Below are 25,278 nucleotides of genomic sequence, written 5' to 3'. Positions count from 1 at the left end.
GAGAAGATCCCAGGGCTGAGTGAGAGGTAACCTTTCTCTGTCTTTCTCCCCAGAACGACACCTCTGGCGAGTACAAGAAGACTCTGCTGAAGCTGTGTGGGGGAGATGATGAGTAAGTGACCTCCTGGCCCAGGGCTGGAGGGCGTGGCCGGTCAGGATTCTCTTGGCCTCATCTGGATGGATGGGTGGATGGATGGATGGATGGATGGATGATGGATTGGATGGGCTTGGGGATTCCCCGAAGGTCAGAGAACCACACAGGTGAAAGTCTGCGTGTCCATGTATGTGCACATGAGTGTGGTCTCCCATACATGGAGACATCTACTCCTGTGAACTTGGAAATCAGTCTGGTGGTGTGGACCAGGAATCAGAATATGAGGGTCTAGGCCCCGCTACTTTCTTCACAGGTGCTTCTCGGTTTCATCATCTGTTAAATGGAAAAAATACAGATGCCTGCTCTGACTGCTTGTTTATTCAGCATCTCTGTATTAAGTACTCTCCATGTGCAGGCATTGAGGGGAAACACAGTGATGATGCCTCCGGCCTAGAAGGGCATACAGACCAGGGTGTATGTACATGATGGGGAAGTATACGAGCCTCTCAGAGCCCTCAGAGGGTGCACTATCCCAGACAGGGCGGAGAGGCTCCTGGAGATAATGAGGCTGAGACGCAAGGAGGAAGGTGAAGAGGTGAAGACAGGCCTGGAGGGAGAGTGTTTGGGGTGGAGAGAGGGCCTAGAGAGGAGAAGGCACAGCCTGGTTCATTTATGTAACTGAGGTCACACTTTTGTAGCATGCTGGGGAGAGATGAGGCTGAGAGGTGGGCAGGGTCCGGGGCCTCTTCCTGGCACACGGACCTCACCTAAGGGTAGCAGAGAGCCAGCCATTGGAGGCGTGAAATTGGGGCATGACTTGACCAGATTTGGGTGCTAGGAAAGGAACTACAGGTACTCTGATTTCCCTTCTCTGGGGCTTGTAACGATCCAGTTAAGTAGGGAATACGAGATCCTACTGTTTACCTTTGTTAAGCACCTTAGGGGCTGATTCAGTTCAGCAGATATTTACCTGGCAACTAATAAACCGGGGTGCTTGGCAGAAGGAGAGGTAGAGATGGCGTGGCCCTAAGCTGGTCGTGGACATGTCTGAGAGGGGAGACTTGGATAGAAGTCACTCAGATTATAAAGAGGAAAGGGGAAGTTGAGGGACTAGAGAAATCATCTCCTGCATGGGGCCTGGCGCCAGGAAGGCTGCTGCTCAGAGCCAGCATGGTAGGGGGGGTCGCAAGAGAGGGTAGAAGGTTCTCAGAAGTGGAGGGAGGGCTATGGTGAATGGGTGAGGCCCAGGCTGGAGAGAAGGGAAAGCCAGATGGATTTACTTAAAGTGTGTGTGCATGAGTGTGTGTGTGTGTGTATGCGTGTGTGTTGTGTGTGTGAGTGTTGCCCACGATGACCTTCCCTCCTGTCCTCTCCCTAATACCCTCCATTCCAGTGCTGCTGGCAAGTTCTTCCCGGAGGCAGCGCAGGTGGCCTATCAGATGTGGGAACTTAGTGCAGTGGCCCGAGTAGAGGTCAGACCCTCCCCCGCTCCTGCTTGACCTCTTGACCTCTTGACCGCAGCTTCCACTCTTCTGCTCGCACCTTCCTGCTGCTCTGGTTGGCACCCAGCTGCCCCCTGGTGGCCAACCCGAGACGTTGAGTCTCACGTCTTGAAGCTTCCTGTTCTCCGCGGAGTGATGGATGGGAGGGTGGGCACTCTGGTGTTGGCATCTGATTCCTGCATTCACCTCTCACATGCTGGGAAGTGTTCTGCCCCACTAACTACTAACAGACCTTGCCAGATGGAGACCTGGTTGGTTCAATAGCGGGGCCTATCCCATCCTGGGTCCGACAGTTGGGTTTTGGAGGCATGAAAGCTGAGAACAGATGGGCACCCCTGGGTGCACTGGGGGATTCTTGGTCATCCTGACCATCCTCAGACCCAGGGTCCACACAGGGCAAGAAGGAAAGGTTTCACAGAAGTACTCAGGGAAAACGCATCCAGGGACTGGTAACACTTGGCCCCTACGAAAATATTTGGAACCTAGGACTCTATTACTCACTCGCTAGCTACCTTCGGCGGGTCCCCACCTCTCTCTGTCTCCATCTCTCAGACAAGGCTGTTAGACCTGGCAGTCTGGATGCCCTCCAAGGGCTCTTGTGCTCTGATGTTCTAGGACAGTGTTTCCCAAATTATAAGGCAAGAGCTGTCATTGCAGATGATCTTAAGTCATATGAGAAATGAATTGAGTTTTTTTTCTGGGGAGGGGGACCTCCATAGCATTAAATAACCCTGACTCCACATAGTGAGAAAGCTGCTCCACTTCACTTTCATCAACCTTATTGTTAATGTCAAAGAAGGAGTCTCAGTTTGGTACCATATCTTTGCCATAGTCGCTAATTTCCCCTTTTCACAAAGAGCTGAGAGAGCTAGCTTCAGGTTCACAGCTTTTGGCAAGCAACGGTGTCTTGTTAAATTTGGTGGTATTTGAAAACATGTTTTTTGTTTTTATGACATTTATTTTCATGGGTTATTATCAGTTTATGGCACATGACACCAACTTCCTATTCATGATAGTGATATAAAATTATTTTCATTCATTAATTCATTGAGCAAATTTTTTTTTGAGAGCTTACCCCTGTGTCAGGCACTGCTGCAGGCTCTTGGGGTATATCAAAGAACGAAATGGACCAAAATCCTTGCCCTTTAGGAATATTTAAATGCACTTCAAAATGAATGCATTTAAATAAAACAGAAAAGAAGCTGAATTAAGTTAAAATATTAAGAAATAGCATAGGGCGTACACAAATATAGAAAACATTATGAAGGTCATTCAGTAGTGATTGAAATTTGGGCAACTCTGTTCTGGTATTTCAGAACATTTCAGTTGCCTTTTCAGGGAGAGCGTTTCTCTGAGAGGCAAGAAGACCTTGGCAACAGGGCAGGGTTCTGAGCGACTGGGTTCCAGTGCAGCTGGGCCAGAGCTGACTCCTGGGGCAGGAGCCCGGCCTCTCCTCCCCTGACAGCACGTGCCCTGCTCCCAGGCCTGGTTCTGTCTCTCTCCTCCCTCTCTCAGCTCTAGGGCAGGGGTCTGTCTGCTGTGCCTTCACCCCCGCCTCTTTCCCCCCAAGCTGCTTGGTTTGGGGCTCATGGGGAAAGCCTCCCCTCCCTCGCATGCTCCTCTCTTGGCCTGGCCCCCGGGGGGCCTCCAGGCACCTGCTGAGTCACTTTCTGCTTCTTGCAGGTGAAAGGAACTGTGCACCCAGCTGGTGACTTTAACCCTGACGCAGATGCCAAAGCCTTGCGGAAAGCCATGAAGGGACTTGGTAAGGGGCACGTGAAAGGGACCAGGTTGGCCTCTGGAGCAGCAGGGGTGGCAGGTCTGGCAACGGGCCTGGCAGGGGCAAGAGCTGAGGCCTCAGACTGGGGTCTGCAGGATGACGGGCACTTTATTTGCTTTGAGTCTCCAACCCCCTGGAGCCTCCAGCTCCCATGGTATAGGGAGGAGGGGAGTGAGGGGGTTTGTAAGGAACATTCCCAGAGACCAAGGTGCTCCCAGGCCCTGGTATAGAAAAAAGTACTAGGTGATAAGGCTGGGTTTTTGCTCTGGCTTTGCTGCTGACTCACTGTGTGACTTTGGGCAAGTCCCGTAACCCACCTGGGGGTCTCAGTATCTCCATGCATAAAATAAGGAATGTGGACCCTGTAACCCAAGAGGCCAGTTCTGGCGTGGGAACACCCCCTGCTGGTTACCCATATCCAGGCCTCCATTTGGCTCAGGTGAGAAGAACCACCTGTGGGTGGGTGGCCGGTCCTCAGGAAGGCCAGCAGGGACAGAGCATCTGGGTTTGGCTTCCATTGCCCTTTCTCCCCCATCTGTCTAACAACACCTCCCAGGGGACCTTGGGCTAAGTCTTTTACCTTCTGGGCCTCATTTTCATTTGTCTCATGGGAATAATAATGTCTACCAAGCATATCTAGGACTGTGAGATGACAGGGGTAAAAATGCTCTTGAAAGATAGAGTCCTTAAAAAATTAATAAATAAATAAATAAGGACAGAGTCCTGTGCCAGGTCTGAGGTTGATGGCATTGATCTGAGGGGCAGGAAATGGTACCCTGATGCCTTCCAGAGTCAACCTGCTGTGGTTAGAGGGACTTGGGGTCCAGCTTTCAGGGCGTTACAGAGAAAGGACACAGGGTCCCCAAAAGGACTTAGGTTGTCAGGTTGGAAGGATCCCTTAGTAACCCCTCCAGCTCTTCATGAAACAGAAGGGGAGGGGACTTGTCCAAGGGGATAGCCATTGCCAGAGCTGGGACTGGAACTCAGAAGCCCTGGCTCTCAACCCGGTGCTCTCTGCTCCCCCAGGGGTCTTTTTTTCCTCAACTAGTGACACAGCAGAAAGAAGTGCAGAAGGAATCCAGGGGAAGTTAGTGGCTTGGGCCAAAAGCAAGGCTCCTGCAGGGACTTGGGGGCATAAGACTGCCTAGCCTGGCCTCTACCCTGACAAAGGTGGATGGGGCCCATCACTGGGGGAGCTGGGCCAAGGCCTTTCTCTGAACTGTGGCTTTGGGGACTCAGGAACTGATGAGGACACCATCACTGACATCATCACGCACCGCAGCAACGCCCAACGGCAGCAGATCCGCCAGACCTTCAAGTCTCACTTCGGCCGGGTAAGGGCCTCAGCCTGGGCCCTGGGCCCCTCATCCACGCTCCTCCTTGGAGGGAGCTCGGCCTGTCACAGCCAGCTCTGCACCTGGGTCTTCATGGCAGTGGGACCTCCTGTGGCCATGTGTTCTTGGAGTGTCTCCAGCACTGGATTTGGGCTGCCTGCACACACACCTCTCCCTCCCACTGCACCCCGGGTTCCTTGTGGTCAGCAACACGTGTGTGACTGGCTCCACTTAGAGCTTTGATCAGGGGTATGAGTTGTGTTAGTGGCATCTAGTTTTGGCTGACCAGTTTCCCCAGGATGGAAATGGCACTGCCCCCTTTCCTTCCCTGTCTCCTGCCTCCAAGGAGAACAAGCAGGTCTTCCTCCAGCTTGGTTTTTTTCCCCCACCCTCTTTGGCTTCCTCAAAACAGTGAACCCAACATCAGCCAAGACAGACACAGGCTCCCACGATCCCTGCATCCACTTGGAGCCCCGTCTCCTCCTTCCATGTCTCCTCCCTGTCCCAAGTCACATGTGGGCAAGTGCTGTTGTTGGCATGACCTTGGCTCTGCCCTCTGCAGGACTTGATGGCTGACCTGAAGTCTGAGCTCTCTGGAGACCTGGCGAGGCTGATTCTGGGGCTCATGATGCCACCGGCCCATTATGATGCCAAGCAGTTGAAGAAAGCCATGGAGGTAAGGTGTGGGCACCAAGGGAGTGGGGTCCAGTCTATGTGGGTGCTGGGGGGGACACAGGCACTCTTCCCAAGCCCAGGTGTGTTGGGTGTAACTCCTTGGTAGAGCCCCTCCCACGCCTCTCCTGGGCTCAGTGTCTTAGCTCAGTTCCCTGTCTCATCAACCCACAAGGCAAGGCTTCTCTTTTGTCCGCATTTTACAGATGAGGAAGCTGAGGCTCAGAGCTTAAGTTACTTGGTTAAAGTCATAGCACTAGGAAGTAGCAGAGCTGGAATTCGGATCAAGTCTGTCTGATTCGAGTGCCTGACTTGACAACCACATGAAACCACTAGAGTTTTCGGCTTCTTAAGGATTAAGAGGAGAACAGACATTCCCTGGGCAAAGCAAATTGAGATTATTGTCCTTTTAAAATTCCTGGACAAAAAAATGAATGACTTAAAAACATGGAATTAGGAGAAGGATGGGGCTAGACCATGGATCTCAGAACACTCTGAGAATAAGGCTGTCCTCATCACACACCAGCTTTTAATAAAGAGACTGTTGAAGCTCTCCTTCAGGTCAGAGAACCCAGGGACCGGTTGACCACTGGGCAGTAACCTCCCAGGACAGAGACACGTCTTATCTTTTTTTTTTTTTTTTTTTTTTTAAAGTACCTGGCCAGAGCTAACGTTTAATGATTCCATAGTTTTCTGGGAGGACAGTGTTTTTTTTTTAATTTTATTTATTTATTTATTTATGGCTGTGTTGGGTCTTCGTTTCTGTGCGAGGGCTTTCTCTAGTTGCGGCAAGTGGGGGCCACTCTTCATCGCGGTACGCAGGCCTCTCACTATCGTGGCCTCTCCTGTTGCGGAGCACAGGCTCCAAACGCGCAGGCTCAGCAATTGTGGCTCACGGGCCTAGTCACTCCGCGGCATGTGGGATCTTCCCAGACCAGGGCTCGAACCCATGTCCCCTGCATTGGCAGGCAGATTCTCAACCACTGCGCCACCAGGAAAGCCCACGTCTTGCCTTTTTTTTATAGCCATTGCCCCAGCAGCTTGCACAGTGACTGGCACATAATGGGTGTTTAATAGATACTTGAATCCATCAGTCAACCAGTCTTGTCTGCCTCCCTTCCCTCCCCCAAAGTGGGGACCTTAGAATAATGGGTTCCCCAGCTGCCTCAGTCCATGTATCATCCATCAAATCCAAATGTAAACAAATGTAGCTTGTTGTTTTCCTTAAAGCACGGAACTTATTTTTTCTTCTGACAAATATGTGTTCACCATGAAAGCTTGGGAAAACATACACAGAGCAAAAAAGAAGAAAATAAAAATCATCTGTGATCCCTCACCCACCCAGAGACCACAATCACTGTTACACTGTGATGCATGTCCTCTGTCCTTTTTATGTACTTAGATATAAATATTTATATTCAGATATGTATGCATATAAGCATTTTTATACACACACACACCCCCATATCCTGTATATTCTTTTCTTTTTAAAATTTTTGGTCCAAAGCACTTCTCATGGGAGGTTCTGGAAATCTTTACAAGCTAGTGTGGTCCCTTGATCGTGCCAAGGTCTGGTCTGGGGGCCACATCTGAGGGTAAAAAGAAAACTAGGGAAGGCTTGGTCTGAGCATTGACGTCCTGCGTGGTTTCTTGGAGCAGGGGTCTCTTTGACCTGGGCCCCTCGGGCCTCTGCACGGGGGTCAGTGCTGTGGTTCAGATCCTCTTTGCCTTGACCTTCTAGGGAGCCGGCACAGACGAAAAGGCTCTCATCGAAATCCTGGCCACTCGGACCAATGCTGAAATCCGGGCCATCAATGAGGCCTATAAGGAGGGTGAGTGTGGGAGGCCTGGGGCCAGTGCCGCTGGGAGGTGGTGGGGGGGAAGAGCAGGTCCCCCAGCTCCTGGCCTCACCCTACAGCCCTGCCCCATCTCCCTCCTCTCAGGCCACGAGGCTTTGATAAGCCCGTTGGGTGTGCCCAGCCCTGTGTCTGGGGAAAGGGTGCCCCAGACGGAGTCCCAGCAGGACAGAGGCCTGGAGGTAGAAGAGGGTTTGACTGGGAGTGGGAGAGAGAGCACCCAGTCCACTGGAGAGAGAGGGTGGCTTCATGGGTGTTTGGCCTGTGCAGTCACACAGGGCCCCGCATTCAGAAGGCCCCGTGCCTGGTTACATGCTTTGCTGTCACCATCTTGAAATATTTAATAAATTTTTAACAAATGATCCCATATTATCCTGAAGAACCTTGCGTGTCAGTCAAAAACATTTTAAGCATTTTCTCTTCTGAGCAGCTTTAAAATGGTAGAATCTTTGAGCAAGGAAGTGACATGATCAGAGCTGTGCTTTTGGGTCCAGCAACTGCCATGCAGGAGCGAAGGTAGGAAAGAGAGTGAAGACAGAGAGGCCGTTGTATGGGAGAGGGGAGGGGCACTGAGCCCTCAGCAGGGACAGGAGCAGAGGGAGATGATGGACCGATGGGCACATCACTGTCAAAATCAACAGGAGGGTAGCTGGATGCCCCCAAGAGCCAACTACAAACTCCTTCATCTCCACCACCCCACCAGCACTGCTCTGACTTCAGTCTGCACTTCTAGGACCCCTTCCCCATCCCATGTCCTTCTTGGCCAGCAGGTGCCCACACCTCCTTTCTCTGTCTTAGACTATCACAAGTCCCTGGAAGATGCTCTGAGCTCAGACACATCCGGCCATTTCAGGAGGATCCTCATCTCTCTGGCCACGGTGTGTGAATTCACGGCCCCAGGCCTGCTTGGCCCTGTGGGTCCCTGGGAGTGGGGGAAGGGTTGCTGCAGGGAAGGGCAGGGAGTTAGGAGTCCACTCCTGATGAAGAGAGGATGTCTTCCCCTGCTGCCTCCTCAGAGTCTTACCACTGAGGCAGTTACTACTTGTGCAATGCCTTCTCCATTGTTAACTTTTCAAAGCTGGCTTAGTGCCCCCTTCTCCAGGCAGCCTTCCCTGATTGCCCTCAACCTGGCTTTTTGGGCCCCCAGCTGACAGGACAAAGCCATGTGGGTGACCTTTCCCTGTGTCATCATCCAAGAGCTTCTGTTACCATCTCTTGAATTCTCGCAACCCAGGCGCCAGGCCCTGATGCACAGTTATGGCAAGCTCAGTGTGTCTGAGTGAGGCATTGGGCTAAGTGCCTTCCCAATGTTTGTGTTAATGCTCATGACTGCCTACCTTATGAAGGCAGGTTTATTGTCCCCATGTTACACATGAGGGAGAGAGTTCAGAGAGGTGAGTGGCTGAGCAAAGTCCTGTGGCTACTGAGGGACAGAGAGGGTGGATGTTTGGAGGCTGAACTTTCTTACTGGTCCTGCTGCAGGGGAACCGTGAGGAGGGAGGAGAAGATCGGGACCGGGCACGGGAAGATGCCCAGGTGAGACACCCCACCCCATCCCCTGCCCAGTGACTCCAGCTGACATCTGTCCATGCCAGGCCCTGGCTGTCTGGGAGTGGGGAAGGCATCTGGCAGGACATGGCTGGTGTGACCGGCTACACTTAGACTCTTGGCCCCTGCACCTCTCCACCCTTAGAAGTGAGACTATGACAGTTTCCAGAACTTTCAGAGAGATGCTTGGGAGGGTGGTGCTGATTCTACTGACATTTCCTGTGTGAAGAGTAGAGCTCGAGCCCTAGACCCTCAGAGCTAGAAGGAACCTATGGATTGTCCAGGTCAGACCCCTCATGTTACAGTTGGAAAATGGAGGCCCTGAGAGCATGAATGACTCCTGAAAGTCACAAAGTAAATCAGTGGCCCAGGTGGAATTGACCCAGAGGGCGCTGGTCTGGGAGCTTGCTGGGAAGGGGGCCTGAGTGCTAAAGGTCTCAGTTTATTATCTATAAAATGTGACCGAGTTGAAGGGAATGTCCTGGGAGACCTAGAAAGGTAGTTCATGGAGGGCTGGTGTCTTTGTTTTGCTCACTGATGTATCCAAAGTGGCACATGGTTGGTACTCAGTATATATCTGTTGTTGAGTGAATAGAGGAGCAGGGGGTTCTATAGGGTCTCTTGGCTGCTCTGCTGCTACCCTGCTTCTAAGGCTGATGAGCTTGAGGTCTGGAGATGGCTTCCCATGGAGGCTGGACAACCCCAAATCCATTGTCCCTCTGGGTCCCCATGGATGGGGAGTCCCTGTTGAGGCCATCTGCACTGTCCCCACTCACCTGTGCCTTGTTCCCGGCATCCTCTGGCCCGGCCCAGATCCAGGGGTTGGGCACAGATACCACAGCCAGTGTTTCCAGCCCCCTTCTTTTACAGTTGGTGGGTTGAAAAGAGCCCTGATAGACTGGGAGTCAGGGCACCAGCCCTGTTCTGCATTCTCCCAACAGAGGTGTGACATGTTATAGCACCATCTGAGCTGAAGGATCTGTAGCTGTAACCCGACAACTACAAAACTATTACAGTGTGTACTGAGCATGATGCTGAAGCTATTTCATACTTTGATATGACCCCATTTTCTTACTGGAGGAAAAATGAAGCCCCTTACCTATCCAAGGGTACAGTTTCTAAGTGGCCATGGTGTGATTTGAAGCCAGGCCTGCCTGACTCCAAAACCTGCACTTAATACCATTTAATATCCTCCAGGACCCAGTATAGTAATTTCCCTGCAGCTTCCAAACCAGGTAGCTGCTGGTGTCTAGTTTTCCTGCCCCTTGTTTGGAATACAGTTGTCAGAAGCTGCAGGGTTCCATTCAGATAAGGTATTCCAAGTGTGTTATAGATATGTTTATGGGGGCTAGCCTGGGAACCCAGTCTAGGGAAGCCCCCTAGACTGGCTTGCTGAGGCCACATTTCATCCCCTCATTCAGCAGGTATTTATTAAGTACTGCTGTGAGCAGCCCCATTGTGCCGTTAAGGGTCTTTGAACCTGGCTTCCTTCTGAAAGCTCACCCCAAATCCATCCTTCACCCTGAAATTCATCCTCCGGGGAATTCTGCTTGGTGCCTGGTCCACCTAGGAGGCTATACTTCTAGTTGCTGCCAGCAGGGGGCAATGGTGGACCTTGCCGGCAGCCACTTTTCAGGAGAGAAGCCAGGAGAGAGAACCTGGGTGGAGTCAACCAAGGGAGCCAGAGCCAGGCCCCGCCCAACTCAGCTGCTTCTCCAGATTCACAGTTGCTAGACCCTGATCTTAGTGTGGACTCATTTCCTTATAGCTAGAAATATTTTGCTTCTCAAGTAATACATATTCTTTTGTAGAAACTTTAGAAAATAGACAAGCAAAACCAGAAACAAAACCCCATAACCTACTACTAATAATAGCTGTTGCTAATATTTTAGAATATATTATTCTAGTTGTCTTTTTATGTATTTATAAAAATGGATTCCTGATTTATAACAGTTAAAAATGAGTGTTCTGTGAATACGGTAACATATCATTTTAAAAAAATCAATAGCATCATTTAATGGCTAAATACTCTTCCATTTAAGAATCTACCAAACTTCTTTTAAAATCCCTCTCCCTGGTAACCAACTCTCATCACATTCATGATTTTTTTCCTTAGAATAGATTTCTAGAGGTGAATTGGGAATGCTGGAGGAAAATGTATACAAAAATGGAAGGCATTTCATATGCAGAGCCAAGGTCCCCCAGAAAAATAATGACATTAGTGCTTGACGGTGTGTGCTTGCTGGTTTTACACCTCCTCCTTCCCAGGCTCTCACTCTGGGCAGCGAGAACAACCTCAAGCTCTTGGAAATCTGGGTCTGTTATGATCAGGTGACATATGGCCAGTGTTTACCTGTTGCCCCACAGTATTGCAGATAGCTTGCCCTTTACTCTCAGTGTTCCAGTGTGAGCAGTAAATCATGTAAATGATCTAATTATTATAGACCCAGCGTGAAATGAAGAATTGTGGCCATTTTTAGATAATTCAATCTCCAGATTATTTTTTAATATAACAGCTTTATTGAAATATAATTTGCATACTATCTATTGACCCATTTAAAGAATACAATTCAGTGGTTGCTAGTGTCTTCACAGACTTGTGCAACCATCACCACAATAATTTTAGAACATTTCATCACCCTAAAAAGAAACCCTGTACATATTGCAGTTCCTCTCATTTCCTCCCAACCCCCCAGCCCTAGGCAACCACTAATCTACTTTCTGTCTATATAGATTTACCTATTCTGGACGTTTCATATAAATGGAATCCTACAATATATGGCCTTTTGTAGCTACTTTCTTTCACTTTATTATAATATTTTCACAGTTTGTCCATATCATAGTATATATCAGTACTTTATTCCTTTCCATTGCCAAATAATATTTCATTGTATGGATGTATTACTTTTTTTTTTTAACCTCCATTCATCAGCTAATAGACATTTGGGTTGTTTCTACTTTTTAGCTATTATGAATAATGCTACCATAAACAGTTGTGTACAAGTTTTTATGTGCACATATGTTTTCATTTCTCTTGGGTGTATGTCTATGAGTAGAATTGCTGGGTCATGTGATAACTCTAACTTTTGGAGATTAATTTTGGCATGAAGTGGCTCAGCTAATAAGGAAAAGCTTTTGTGTTGAATATCTGGAAAATTATTGTAGTTACCCACTGCATTTTTCATATTACAAATATGATGGTCTTAAAGTGCTTTGAAAAAACAAATATATCTGGGGGTTCTCTCATCCAAATAGGTAAAGAATCTTTGACACTTTAGATTCCATTTTGTTTAATTTTTTAAACACCTCCCTCTTTTTAATAGCAATACTAGACTTTTTAGCATAACTTTTTTTAAAAACCTGTGGTAAAACACACGTAACACATTGTACAATTTACCATCTTAACCTTTTTGAAGTGTACACTTCATTGGCATTAAGTCCATTCACGCTGTTGTGCAGCTATCTCCACCATCCATCCACGGATCTCTTCATCTTGCAAAACTGAAACTCTGTACCCATTAAACAGCAACTAACTACCTACTCCCCCTTGCCCCAGCCCCTGGCAACCACCATTCTGCTTTCTGTCTCCATGAAGTTGACTACTCTAGGGACCTCATATATTTGAAATCATACAGTATTTGTCCTTTTGTAACTGGCTTATTTCACTTAGCATAATGTCCTCAAGGTGCAACCAGGTTGTTTTTAATATGGAAAAGTGATAATAAAAACCAGAAGCATCCCATAATCCTAGTAGCTCTGATAACTCCTATTTGACTTAAAAAAAAAAAAAATTAACGTATTTGCATGTTGAGGAAATGTAAACATAAAATTTCAGGAAAGATAAAGCAAAATGCAAAAGCTCTTCCTCCCGGTCCTTCTCCTTGAAGAAGGTAAACCACTGTCAACAGTATCTTGACTACCCCTCTAGCACAACTTCCCAGTAAATATGTAAGAGTGAGCATACATTTATCTTTTCTCATCTAGGTAAAAGGAACACTTATACACAGCATGCTGTACTTTACTTTTTTGCTTAATTTAAATGGAAACTCTCTCCTTATCAGCCCTGTAGACCAGTCTCATTCTTTTTACTAGCTGTGTGGATTTCCATTACTAAATGAACCATTGCCTGTTTAACAAGTGATCTAGTAATGGTTTCCAGTTTTTCTCTATTACAGTGAACAATATCTCCAAAGACTTTTGCTGGTTTATTTGTAAGAGAAATTCCTAGCAACGTATAGTTGCTTGATCAAGCGGTGTGTGCATTTTGAGTTTTGATAGACATTGCAAATTTATTTAATGAAAAGGTTTCTAAAGCCTAAGGCTATTGAGATGTTTATAAAGAGTATGATTTCAGTCTGCCCAATAGAATAAAGTAGTTGGCAGAGTTTCGGAAAAAAAAGAAAAGGCAAAACTCAGTCTGGGGTACACAGGACTGGCTATATTCTGTTCCCAGGCCCTGCGAGTCACAGCTATTTGCCTAACAAAATAGTGTCCTAACCTCAGAATTTTGTGTTCAGCATAACGTGATGATGAAAATTCACCCTTGTAAGATGACTTGAACAGCTGGCATCTTCCCACCTGATCGGCTGCACGTCCCCTCCAGGCCTCAGCTTTCCTGTCTCCTGTCTGTAACATGAGGGGGTAAATGACAGGTCTCCTGAGGACCCTTCAACTCCAAATGTGGTAAAAGGTGTAGGAAACAGGGCACGTCTCACGTCGAACGTCTCGGTGGCTCTGAGGAGTCGCCCTAGGTTGCCAGGCGTGAGGGGTAGAGTGTTCTGTCCTGTGCCCTCCTCTTGCCCCTCCAGTAAACAGTTTCATCGTGAATTCCCAGACCTGTCCTCATTTTGAGCTCCAGCCCAAAGGTCAGGGGAAGGTGTCTCCTCCCAGCCCCTTCCCCGCCCCCCACTGTGGGACCTCTGCCACCCCGAGCCAGGCTCCCTCCCCTGCACGCCAGGGCCCCCTCTGACTCTTGCCTTCCCCTCTCTCTCTCCTGTCTCCTCCTTGCTCTCAGGTGGCTGCTGAGATCTTGGTGAGTGCCCTATTCTTCACGTGGATTTTAACGGTCTGAGTCTGGCTGTGCCTCTGGGCGGAGCTGAGGGGCAGAGTCAGGCAGTGATCTGGGGGCGTGCCCCCCAGGTTCTCTCTCTCCCCTTCAGGGCCTCCAAAGAACCCCGGTGGGTGACATATGGGCCGGGCAAGTGTTTCCCAAAACTTAATCACTCACCGTCCGCCTGATTTGTGCCACATGCCACCAGATGTGAATAGTTTTCTTTAAATGGACTCTTTTCATTTTAACCCAAAATGAGTTATTTTAAAGGAAATTTCATATCGATGTAAATAGAACTGATAGCTGGCTAGAAGATCACTGTGGAAGCCTACATATGCGGTGTGTAAAAATATGTTTGCCTGTTTACCCCACTTGGGGAAACACTGGCTAGGCCATTTTTCCTTGCACACATGCACAGACGCACTTCCCCAGAGGGGCTTTCAGAGGGGTTTAAAGATAGAAGGAGAACTCTGAGTCTCCATGCCCAGTGCCTGTTTGCCCCTCCCCTGGGCCCAGTCCCGTGACCCTGAGGCCAGGGTGGAAGTGCTCTGTGCTCAGCTTCTCTGGGTGAGCCCACGGGGTCTCTGGGAACTGGAGCGGGGATGTGGAGTCCGAGGAAGAAGGAAGGGGCCAACGGCAGCCTCCTTGGGTGGCTGAGTTAGCCCAGCTTCTAACTGCCCTCGGCCCAGGCAGACATGAAAGTGAATAACAAACAAGGCTTTCTCGTGTCTTCCTTCTCACATTCTCGCCCCGATCTGGGCTCTGCAGGAAATAGCAGACACGACCAGTGGAGACAGATCTTCCCTGGAGACACGTTTCATGACGATCCTCTGCACGCGTAGCTATCAGCACCTCCGGAGAGGTGAGGCCTGACTCCCTCCCCTTCCCAAGTCAGCAGGAAGATCCCCTAGTCTTGACAATAGGAGCCAGATGCCCACCCACCCACTCCTTACCCTAGCAAGGGAGTATGGTGGCCGATGGGGACCAGGAGCCAGGTCTAGTCCTGGCTCTGCTGCTAACGGCATCATTCAGCCTCGGGCCAACTCTCTTCACCTCCTTTGGGAAGCATGTGGGATGCCTGGGATAAGAGATGGCAGGTGGCTTTTCCCTCCAAGGCCAACTCCAGTGGATTGGTAGTGGCTGCCTAGAATGCTGTGTTGAGAAGGATTCGAAGGTTCTGTGTCATGATTCTTTGGTGACGTCTGCCAGGAGCAAGGCAGTGAGGGGTGATAATGACACAAGGACCATGTACACACACAGGCTGCCACGTGCACAGGGCACACCTATATGTGGTGGCCCTGACATTAGGTGATGATGAAGTGCCCTTACCACTAAGACATGGACATTTTGATGTGCATATGCCTGGCACTTGCCAGTAAAAGTGCTTTAGCACGGTGACGAAAAGAACAGACTTGGGAGCTGGAATGCCTTCATTCAGATCTCCCACTTATCAGCTCTGTGACCCTGGGCAAGTTACTGAATATCTGTGCCTTAATTCCTTTAGCTATAAATTTAGGATTTTAATTCTACCTCACATGACTGTTGTGAGAGTACAAAAAATAAATACACAAAAAGCACTTAGCACCTGGTAACTTCCTTAGTGTTATCATTGTGATTACTTACATTAGTCTCTATCCCGACTTCCCTGGTGGTCCAGTGGTAAAGACTCCACGCTTCCACTGCAGGGGACATGGGTTCGATCCCTGGTCGGGGAACTGAGATCCCGCGTGCCTCAGCACAGCAAACAAACAAACAAACAAAAACGCTATCCAGGAGGAAGGGGAGGCCCAGAAAGGGGGAGGGGTTCACCCCAGGTCACTTGGTAAGCTTGTGGCAGAGCTGTGAATAGGACACATGCTCCTTCTACTACCCATGCCTGGGTTCCTGGAACTTGTCCAAAGCTCTGGGGCAGTGTCTGACTTGATAGAGATTTGGCTCTGAGCTCAAGGCAGCCCTGAGGTCAGAACATCCCTTCCACAACAGTCCTGACCAATGCATTTAGGTCTGGGCTGCAGCCATACCTGCTGCTGCTGGGTGGGTTGGGGAGGGGTGATCTTCCCCCCTTCCTCTGAGTCAAAGCTCACCTCCCACCTCCGGGGCTTCTCTTGGGGCCAGTCTTCCAGGAGTTCATCAAGATGACCAACTATGACGTGGAACACACCATCAAGAAGGAGATGTCCGGGGATGTCAGAGATGTGTTTGTGGCCATTGGTAACTGGTGGGGACCAAGGGAAAGGGCTGGGGGGCACAGGGAACATGGCCAGATTCACTGGATGAGTGTGGCCTGTATAGTTTCCTAAGCTACTAGTGCTGGAAAATAAGCACTGCCACTTCTTGGGCTCTGCCTATGTGTGATTGGCAGGATAACACAAGAACTTGTTCTGGGTTGCAGGGCAGGATGAGGAAACAGCGCTCTCTGGGGAAGTGGCTGGGAGGGTGATGGCCAGGCTGGGTAGGGGGTGCAGTGTCCTGCAGGACTTGGGTGTGTACACACACATGCACACACACACACACACACACACACACACACACCCTACCTTTCCCTCCTCCCAGCACCTGGATCTCTTTGGTTACTCTCTTATTGTGTAATTTGAGTTCTTGCCTTTGAAAAAGTCTTTCCCCTTTTGGATCTCAATTTCTCCATGTGTATAAACGGATGAGTAGATACGAGCAAAGGTCAAACTTGTTTTTATTAGTATTAGTGATTAGCAGTATCTTATTTATGACTACAAAATGCATTGTATTGATGCACATTTTTTCTTTATCTTACCTGGAGGTGTCAGTGAAAGGTTTTCACATAATTGCCATCAATTACAGGATGCATCTTGATTTCAGGGACTTCAAATTCGAGGAAAAGGTGTTTTAGAACAGATGGAGCAGAGGTGTTATTGTTGTGATGTTATTATTTAACTTTCAGTGGGTCTTTACCACCTGGGAACAATACCTAGGAGGCAAAATAGCATAGTGAATCCAGGTAGAGTCCCAGCCATGCCACTTACTATCTGTACAGTTACATCCATTGGCAAGTCACAGAAACCCTGTGCCTCAGTTTTCCTCCTCTGTAAAGTGGATGTGATAATAGTACACAGATTTAAATGAGTTAATTATACAACACTTAAAAACATTGCCCCCTGGCACATAGAATGCACTGGATGAATGTTAGCTTCTATTATTATTTCGTGCCAGGCACCATGTGAAGCCAGTTGCACACAGCTTTGGTTGAATCCTTATGAGGTGTTTTTATCTGCTTATTTTACAAAGTGAGACACTGAGATTCAGAAAGGTTACATATCAGTAGTGGAGGCAGGACTCACACCAGAGGCCACCCGAGCCCAAAGCTCACGCTCGTATTAATCACCAGAGTAGTTGGTCTATGGAGACACGTCTAGACCTCGCTTTCCTCATGTTTCTCCCTCTGTCCTCTCTCCTCCCACCTAGACCATGTGTATGTGCGTGTGCCCGAGTGTGCATACCGACACACCACTCCACCTCATTCCATCCCACGGCAGGCCCCGCGGTCCTCTGAGGCAGATGGCGGGCTTCAGGTTCTGGGGAAGGTTTTCGGGGTCGGTTGCAGAGGATGGAAGTTTCTGCCCAGTCTGCTCCTTAACCACACTGACTGAGCCCCAGGCTCCGAGTCAGGGCAGGCTCCTTGGGGGAGGTGATGGGACTGGGGATGTGGATTCGGGAGGTAAAGTAGTGGAAGGCAGACAGCAAACTTCTTACCAGGAGGACAGAGGCACAAAGGAATTCACAGAATGTTCAGAGAATGGGGAACAGAGGCAGTGAGAGAGCAGAGGCAGGCAGGAGCTTTGATTTTCAGGCCAAGGAGCTTAGGGTTTGTTTGGGAGGTGGCAGGGAGCTACATAAGGACCTGGGAAGGTCAGTATGTAATGTGATCTTTCCCACAGGTTCCCGAGCCTGCTGCAGGGGAGGGTACAGGCCTGTCTCCTGCATGACTGTGCCCTTGGGATGCACAGCTCCAGCCTCTCGCCCCCTGCCTTCGTGATAGAGATACTTTTATATCCAGAGTCATTCTGGCTTTCTGGTCCTGGCGTCTGATTCCTCCTCCTTAAGCTATCTGAGACACCCTCCCGCCCCCGTGAGCTCTGGAGCCTTGGAATCCAGCAGCTGCTGAGGACTAGAGACGCCCAGGCCTCGCAAAAGTGTGGGAGGTTGTTAGGCAGGCAGGCAGTATCTGGGGTAGGGATGGGTGGGCAGCAGGGGCTGCCAACGGGGCAAGAGTGGGCAACACTCAGCCCTAGGGATTGGCACCGTGCCCTAAATTTTACTGACAGACATTCTTTGGTATAGTATTTCTCTCAATCAGTAGTTCTCAAACATTAGGCTGCACCAGAATGGAGTGACCAACCATCTGGGTTTGTGCTAAAACCAGGAATGTCCCAGGAAAAGTGGGATGAGTTGGTCACCCACCTTCCGAGTTGCAGATTCAGCACATCTCGGATGGGTATGAGAATGTGCATTTCTACCAAGCTCCCAGATAATGCTTATGCCTTCCAGGAACTATACTTTGAGAACTTCTGCTTGAAATATTCCTTGAATCTGGGTCTCTAGGGTGGAGCCCAAAACCTGAGTTTTAAACAAGTTCTTCTTTGATTCTGATGCCCTTAGAAGTTTGAGGCCCTGTACCTTGGGTTCACTAGTGGTTTCTTCCCTTTGAGTCCTCTACTAGCCTTAGTTAGCTGCAAGCACCTTAGCAGGAAGTGAGTTGCAACCCTGTGAGAGCCACGTCTAGGGATGAGACAGAGGAGGCGGCGTCAGGAAGAGGGAATGAAAGTGTCAGGCCCTGGATATGACCCTGGTGTTGGCAACGATCCTGGGCCCAGGTTGTGGATAGAGGAGATGCTACTTCTCTAGCAGCAGTAGCAGCCCATGGTCTGGGCACATCTCCTCTAACCAGGTTCCCTGCATCTCTTCCCTCTTCCTACCAGTTCAAAGTGTCAAGAATAAGCCTCTCTTCTTTGCCGACAAACTTTACAAATCTATGAAGGTAAGAAAACTTAACTTGTCTGTTCCTTTCCCTTTGAGCACTTCTGCCCCCACAAACACAGATGTGTGCCATCCCCTGGATCAGGAATTGTGTTTGTTTCCACCCATTTGATATGTATCAGCATCTGCCTCATGCCTGGTTCTAGGAGAGTAGTTCTCAACCAGGGTTTACGTTGCCCCCCGGGAAACATGTGACAATGTTCAGACTCATTTTGGTTGTCACAACTTGGGGAGTGTTGCTTTTTGCATCTGGTGGGTAGAGAGCAGGGATGCTGCTAAACATCCTACAATGTACAGGACAGGTCCCCGCAACAGAGAATGATCTGGTCCCAGGCGCCAAGGTTGAGAAACTTATTCTGGGGACTCAGGGCTGAAAAGGACAGTCTCTGCCCCTTGGAGCTCACATTCTAGCAGATGACACAATGTCTCCTATGACCAATGATCACGAAAGGAAGCAAGTGCTCAGCTCTGGGACTAGCGCTGGCTTCCTGAAAACCCAAGCCACTCTGGCCACCCTCTCAGCCCAGCAAGTAGAGTCTCAGCTGCTGACAGAGCCTGGGCAGGCAGTTTGGTGGGAGCGAGCCTGAGAGCCCTGTCAGCCTGCTGTCCACAAACATGACAGCCATCTCCTGAGCCCCCGCCATGTGCCGGCTCTGATTCCTCAGCTGGTGTTCAGAGCTCCTTGGGGAGCAGAGGTGGGCCTTGGCTGCCCATATATTTTGTGTCCTGTGTCTGCTCCTTGGGCTCTGTATTAGTTTCCCAGGGCTGCTGTCCCAAATTAAGTGACAACAGAAATGTATTCTTTCACGATTCTAGAGGCCAGAAGTCCAAAATGAAGGTGTTGGCAGGACTGGCTCCTTTTGGAGGCCCTGAGGGAGAAACTCTCCCATGCCTTTCTCCTAGCTTCGGGTGGGCGTCTGGAATTCTGGTGTTTCCTGGCTTAAGCATGAGTCCCTCCAGTCTCTGCCTTTATCTGTGTGTATGTCCACGTGTCCTCTTCCTGTAAGGACACCAGTCATTGGATCTAGGGCTCACCCAAATGCAGTAAAACCTCAACTAATTACGTGTGCTAAGACCCTATATCCATATTAGATCACCTTGAAAGGTTCTAGGTGGACATGAATTTGGGGGGCACACTATTCAACTCATACAGGCTGTTCTTGCCTCTGTCTGGCCAGTCCTGGCACAGGGGAGTTTGAGTCAGGACTGTTTGTGGAAGACAGAGGCAGGATGTCCCATCCTGGTTTTGGAGGGAAAAGGGAGAGAGGCAGAGGGACACCCATGAGTTCCTGCCTGACCTAACCCCGTTTCTCCTCCTGCCCTGTGTTTCTCCCTGTCGCCTGGCTCCACCAGGGTGCTGGCACAGAGGAGAAGACCCTCACCAGGATCATGGTCTCCCGGAGTGAGATCGACCTGTTCAACATCCGGCAGGAGTTCATTGAGAAATATGACAAGTCTCTCCACCAAGCCATTGAGGTGAGGGGCGGGGTGAGAGGTCAGTGGGGGAGTGGTGAGTGTCAGATGCTTGAACATAGATTAGAAGTCCTTTTTATTCCCAGAATGTTACTTCTTAGAACAGCCAAGATGTTGCTAAATGAGAGTAGACCTGCCTCACTGTTGATACCAAAATAGATTTCAGATGGATGGATCAAAGGCTTATAAAGATTTCCAAATAAAACAAGAGGCTTTTTTTTTTTTGGCTTTTTAAAAGCAATTTTATTGAAGTGTAATTTAAATATCATAAATTTTATGATATTTACTCGTTTAAGGGCATCAGTAATTTTTAGTAAAGTTAATGAGTTGTACAGCCTTCACCACAATCCAGTGTTAGAACATTTTCATCACCCCACTGATGTCCCTTGTACCTGTTTACCTATTTCCACCCCCAGCCCTAGGCAGCCTACAAGTGACTTTCTGTCTCTATAGATTTGCCTTTTCTGATTATCTCATGTATGTGGAATCATGTAATATGTGATTTTTTGCATCTGACTTTTTTCATTTATGAAGCCCATTTCTTTGATTTTGGGGACTGGCCAAAATCTTAAAGTTTGATGCTATACTTGGTTGACAAGACCATGAGGAAGCTCACAGGCAGTCTCATACAGACTTGGTGTAAATGTAACTTGGTAGCACATCTTTATGACTTTTTTCTTCCAGTTTTATTGAGATATAATTGACATATAGCATAAATAAGTTTAAGGTGTACAGCATGATGATTTGACGTAGATACATCATGAAGTGCTTATCACAATAACTTTAGTGAACATCCATCATCTTATATAGATGCAAAATTAAAGAAATAGTAAATTTTTGTGTGTGTGTGATGAGAACTCTTAGGGTTTACTCTCTTAACTTTTATATATAACATACAGCAGTGTTAATTATATTTATCATGTTGTACATTACATTCCTAATACTTATTTGTCTTATAGTTTGTACCTTTTGACCGCCTTCATCCAGTTGCCCCTCCCCCATCCCCTACCTCTGGTAAACACAAATCTGATCTCTGTTTCTATGAGTTTGTTTGTATGTTTGTTTGTTTTTGAAGTATAATTGACCTACAACACTAGGTTAGTTCCTGTTATACAACATAGTGATTTTTTTCTATGCATTTCAAAATGATCACCATGATAAGTCTAGTTACAACGTGTCATCATACAAAGATATTAGTTATTGACTATACTTCCCACGCTGTACATTTCATACCCATGACTCATTTATTTTGCAACTGGAAGTTTGTGCCTCTAATCTGCCTCACCTTTTTCTTTCCTCCCCCTACCAGCTCTCCTCTGGCAACCACCTATTTGCTCTCTGTATCTATGACTCTGTTTCTTTTTTTGTTATGTTTGTTCATTTATTTTGTTTGTTAGATTCCGAGTATAAGTGAAACCATACAGTATTTCTCTTTCTCTTTCTTACTTATTTCACTTAGCATATGTTCTAAGTGAACATATGGCAAGGATTTCATTTTTTTTTATGGCTGAGTAATATTCCATTGTATGTATATACCACATCTTCTTTATCCATTCATCTATTGATGGGCACTTGGGTTGCTTCCATATCTTAGCTATTGTAAATAATGCTGCTATGAACATAGGAATGCATATATCTTTTCTAATTAATATTTTTGTTTTCTTTGGATAAATACCCAGGATTGAAATTGCTGAGTCATGTGGTAGTTCTATTTTTAATTTTTTTTCACATGACAATTAAAAATATGGTGACTTTATTTCTATCTTCTTACAGTCCCCAGTATCACATCTGGTAAGAATCTTCAAATCTATAACACAAAAATATCTCAAGAAAGCATGTTACAAGACAGTATATATAAGTAACAGTTTGGCAGAATTCTAGTTGATATTCCCCCCCAAAAAAATTTTTTTAATTCAAAAATGACAGTTAACTCTATCTAACATATGTTATACTTACTACTTAAAATACCATGCTCTAGTTAAATAATTCATCAACAACACTGTATACAAATAAAATATTACACAAAATATATTTAAGAAAATGTTTTGGTATTTGATCTGAACAATAAATAAAAACACAGGCACTTCTGCACTAAGACAGGAAAGCAGTCACTACTCAGGATAATAATTTTGTATAAGCAACAAGTAACCATATGGCAAGAATAGAATTCTGCAGTTTTAAACTGACAAACCACTGATAAAAAGGTCTGCCACTTCAATCTTTTCACTTAAAGTTCAAAAGTTACATATGCTTTCCTGGTTCACAATGAAAAATCAAACACAATATGGTTGCCAGGGTCAATTCAATCTTCATTTTGAAGATTATGGAATCATACTCATTATTTTCAAGTACTAAAAAAGAGAGAACTATCACACCACCACCCAGCAAACCAAATACAAGATAGTTAAGCTTTCTCATTATTATGACCGTAAGACCATAACAAGATAAACTGGATGAATGTCACACAGTAATTCCCATTTTGCAAAAGTGATTGATTAGATTAACACAAGGAAATGTTGCGGCGGCAGGAAATTTCGAAAGAAGTCAGTTTTTCTAGACAATTTAAAAAATTCATCCAAATTTCATGAAAATGTTACTCCATTTCACAAAGAGCATTGAGTCATATATAACAATGTCTTTGTAGCCAATAGGTTTATGAATACCTAAATCGCAGATAATTCACTCATTATAATGGGAAATAGGGTTATCATCATATGAGAGCAAAACAAAAATAAAACAAAAATAACACGATCAAATTCCAGAAACATGATTTCAGATGACAAGGGGGACAAGTTAGAAAACAATGACCACTAGCCAGCAGGAAGGGTCAGAACCATTCGTCCTGTCATATCCTACATAAAAATTAGGATCTTCTGCTTTCCCTCTTCAGAAAGTACTACACTGAAAGGTTTAGAGACCCTCGTATGGACACTACTCATAAAGGCAATTTTGATGGTTTTACATAGAAATTACCTCTAATGTGAGAGAACATAACATGGGAACTATTCGAGATACATCTTTCTATGCAAAATTTAGTTTGTACATAATTTAGCAACTTAAGTAAGCATTTTGCAACCGAGACCAAATATCAATCATCTCTTGAGGTTTTTCTACTATGTACCAACATCAAACCTACATAGGAACAAATGTTATTCCTGTTTTTCTCTTCTATATCAAATGTCCTGAAGCCTTTGTGTTTCTCTGGAACGAGGCCAAGTTTCTGAAGGCACATTCCAGTATAAACATCATCGATGGGGTAGAGAAGGACCTGGTCAGTTACACTGTATAGCCTCAGAGCCAGGTGGCTGGAGTAGAGGAATCCACCTCCCCCCTGCATAAGGCGGGTAGGCGCCAGTGTAAAGAACTTCCGGGACGTAGTACTTCAGTTTCTTATCCTGACGAGGTCCAGCATTGGGAATCACATCAACTATAAACAAATCTTTGGCTTTGTTCTTGGATAAACTATTCAAGTGATTCAGGATGTGACGGGCGTTCACAAAAATATCATCAGCGCCCTTGAACACGAACTCAGCATTGGGGCAGGAAGTGCTCACCCACCTGAGAAAGAGTACTTCTTTCAGAGATAAATTGAAGAAGGTGTCTCTGTAGTTCCACATAAGAATGTCTTGGTGCTTCTCACTCTCAAATTTCAGCATATCTGAAAGGTCAGGATGGTTGTCCTCTGGGGAGGTCTGGCCCAGTAAGAAGACTCGCACCACTGTTTGGTTCCCCACATTGGTTTCTTTGCCCCAAGATTCCCGAATCGCTTGCCTTCTATCGAAATGTGAAGTAAGGGACTTAATCGCCAGCAATAAGAAGGGCTTCTTTGCACACTTATCTGGTTGATCTATAAGCAGTGAATAATTTCAATATCTCAAATACAACAGAAAGTCTTTAAATCTGTCTGGCAAACTGTCGAAACCTGAAACTACTGATGTGACCCTCAGGTCAGGTTCACCATAATTCAGATGGCTTATTTTGGAAAATCCGTATGCTTCCCCTGTCTGGTTGGCTAACATGTTCAAAATGGGATTGTACCTCCTGTTCAGCTTTTCTTGTTCCCTGTTCCAATATGCCTTGGGAGGGTCAGATATCTTCCAGAACTTTTCTTTAGGTATTATTACTTCCCCTTTTCCATTTTTTTCTTCGCTACTGCTTTTGGAGACTGCCACAATCAAATAATTTACCATCATCAGGATTCCCAACAACTTTATTCTTCGACTTCCAACACTCATTTCTCGTATCTTGTCCGGGAACAGTTCTTGCTCAGCGGGGCCGGGGCGGGCGATCACAGCTGCATCCGCATCCAGGCAGCTCCGCGGGGCTCAGCCCGGCAACCGCCTCCGCTGCTCTCGCTCCATACGTTGCACCCGCGATGGGCGGCTGGGTGGTGTCTGAGGCGGGACTGCTTGGCCTCAGCTTGGCCCCGGCTCAGCTCACCTCCGGCGTTTGTTCTATTTTTAATTTTTTGAGGAATTTCCATACTGTTCTCCATAGTGGCTGCACCAATTTACATTCCCACCAAGAGTGCACGAGGGTTCTCTTTTCTCCACATCCTCACCACTTGTTATTTGTTGTCTTTTTGATAATAGCCATTCTGACAGGTATGAGGTGATGTCTCCTTGTGATGTAAATTGGTAGCACATCTTTAAAGGGTCCTTTGGCAGTTTAAAATTTTTAAATGCATATACTTTGGACTTGATAATTCTACTTGTAGGAATTTATCCTATGGACATAGCCACATGTGTTCTCAAAGACACGTACGGGAATAGTTATGCCAGCATTCTTTTATAGTAGCAAAAGATTGGAAGCCCTTCATACAGAACTGGTTAAATAAATTACAGTGCATCCATATGATAGAGTACAGTACAGCCATGAAAAAGCATGAGGAGGCTCTGTGTGCTGATTTGGGATCTTCTCTAAGTCAAAAATTATGGCCCAGAATAGTATGAATGCTCT

General features: G+C 47.1%; 1 protein-coding gene and 1 pseudogene across 2 annotated transcripts in view; one reads left to right on the top strand and one right to left on the bottom strand.

Annotated features, from left to right (window-relative positions):
* Positions 1-25,278, top strand: part of ANXA6 (annexin A6) — a 55,155-nt gene that overhangs the window by 27,621 nt on the left and 2,256 nt on the right. The window contains exons 13-25 of one of the 2 annotated variants that reach the window (XM_061189886.1): positions 54-112; positions 1,488-1,566; positions 3,280-3,361; positions 4,616-4,710; positions 5,273-5,386; positions 7,124-7,214; positions 8,037-8,116; positions 8,721-8,774; positions 13,801-13,818; positions 14,605-14,698; positions 15,952-16,047; positions 18,789-18,847; positions 20,200-20,322. In XM_061189886.1, coding sequence (XP_061045869.1) covers positions 54-112; positions 1,488-1,566; positions 3,280-3,361; positions 4,616-4,710; positions 5,273-5,386; positions 7,124-7,214; positions 8,037-8,116; positions 8,721-8,774; positions 13,801-13,818; positions 14,605-14,698; positions 15,952-16,047; positions 18,789-18,847; positions 20,200-20,322 — 1,044 coding nt within the window. The remainder of the gene's footprint in view (positions 1-53; positions 113-1,487; positions 1,567-3,279; positions 3,362-4,615; positions 4,711-5,272; positions 5,387-7,123; positions 7,215-8,036; positions 8,117-8,720; positions 8,775-13,800; positions 13,819-14,604; positions 14,699-15,951; positions 16,048-18,788; positions 18,848-20,199; positions 20,323-25,278) is intronic. The other variant, XM_061189887.1, reaches the window with a different exon arrangement.
* Positions 23,368-24,554, bottom strand: LOC133091049 (N-acetyllactosaminide beta-1,3-N-acetylglucosaminyltransferase 2-like; annotated as a pseudogene).

Source organism: Eubalaena glacialis, chromosome 4 (genome assembly GCF_028564815.1).
Source record: "Eubalaena glacialis isolate mEubGla1 chromosome 4, mEubGla1.1.hap2.+ XY, whole genome shotgun sequence".
Classification (NCBI taxonomy): Eukaryota; Metazoa; Chordata; class Mammalia; order Artiodactyla; family Balaenidae; genus Eubalaena; species Eubalaena glacialis.
The sequence above is the reverse complement of the archived record's forward strand: the minus strand, read 5'-3'. Positions and strand labels throughout refer to the sequence as shown.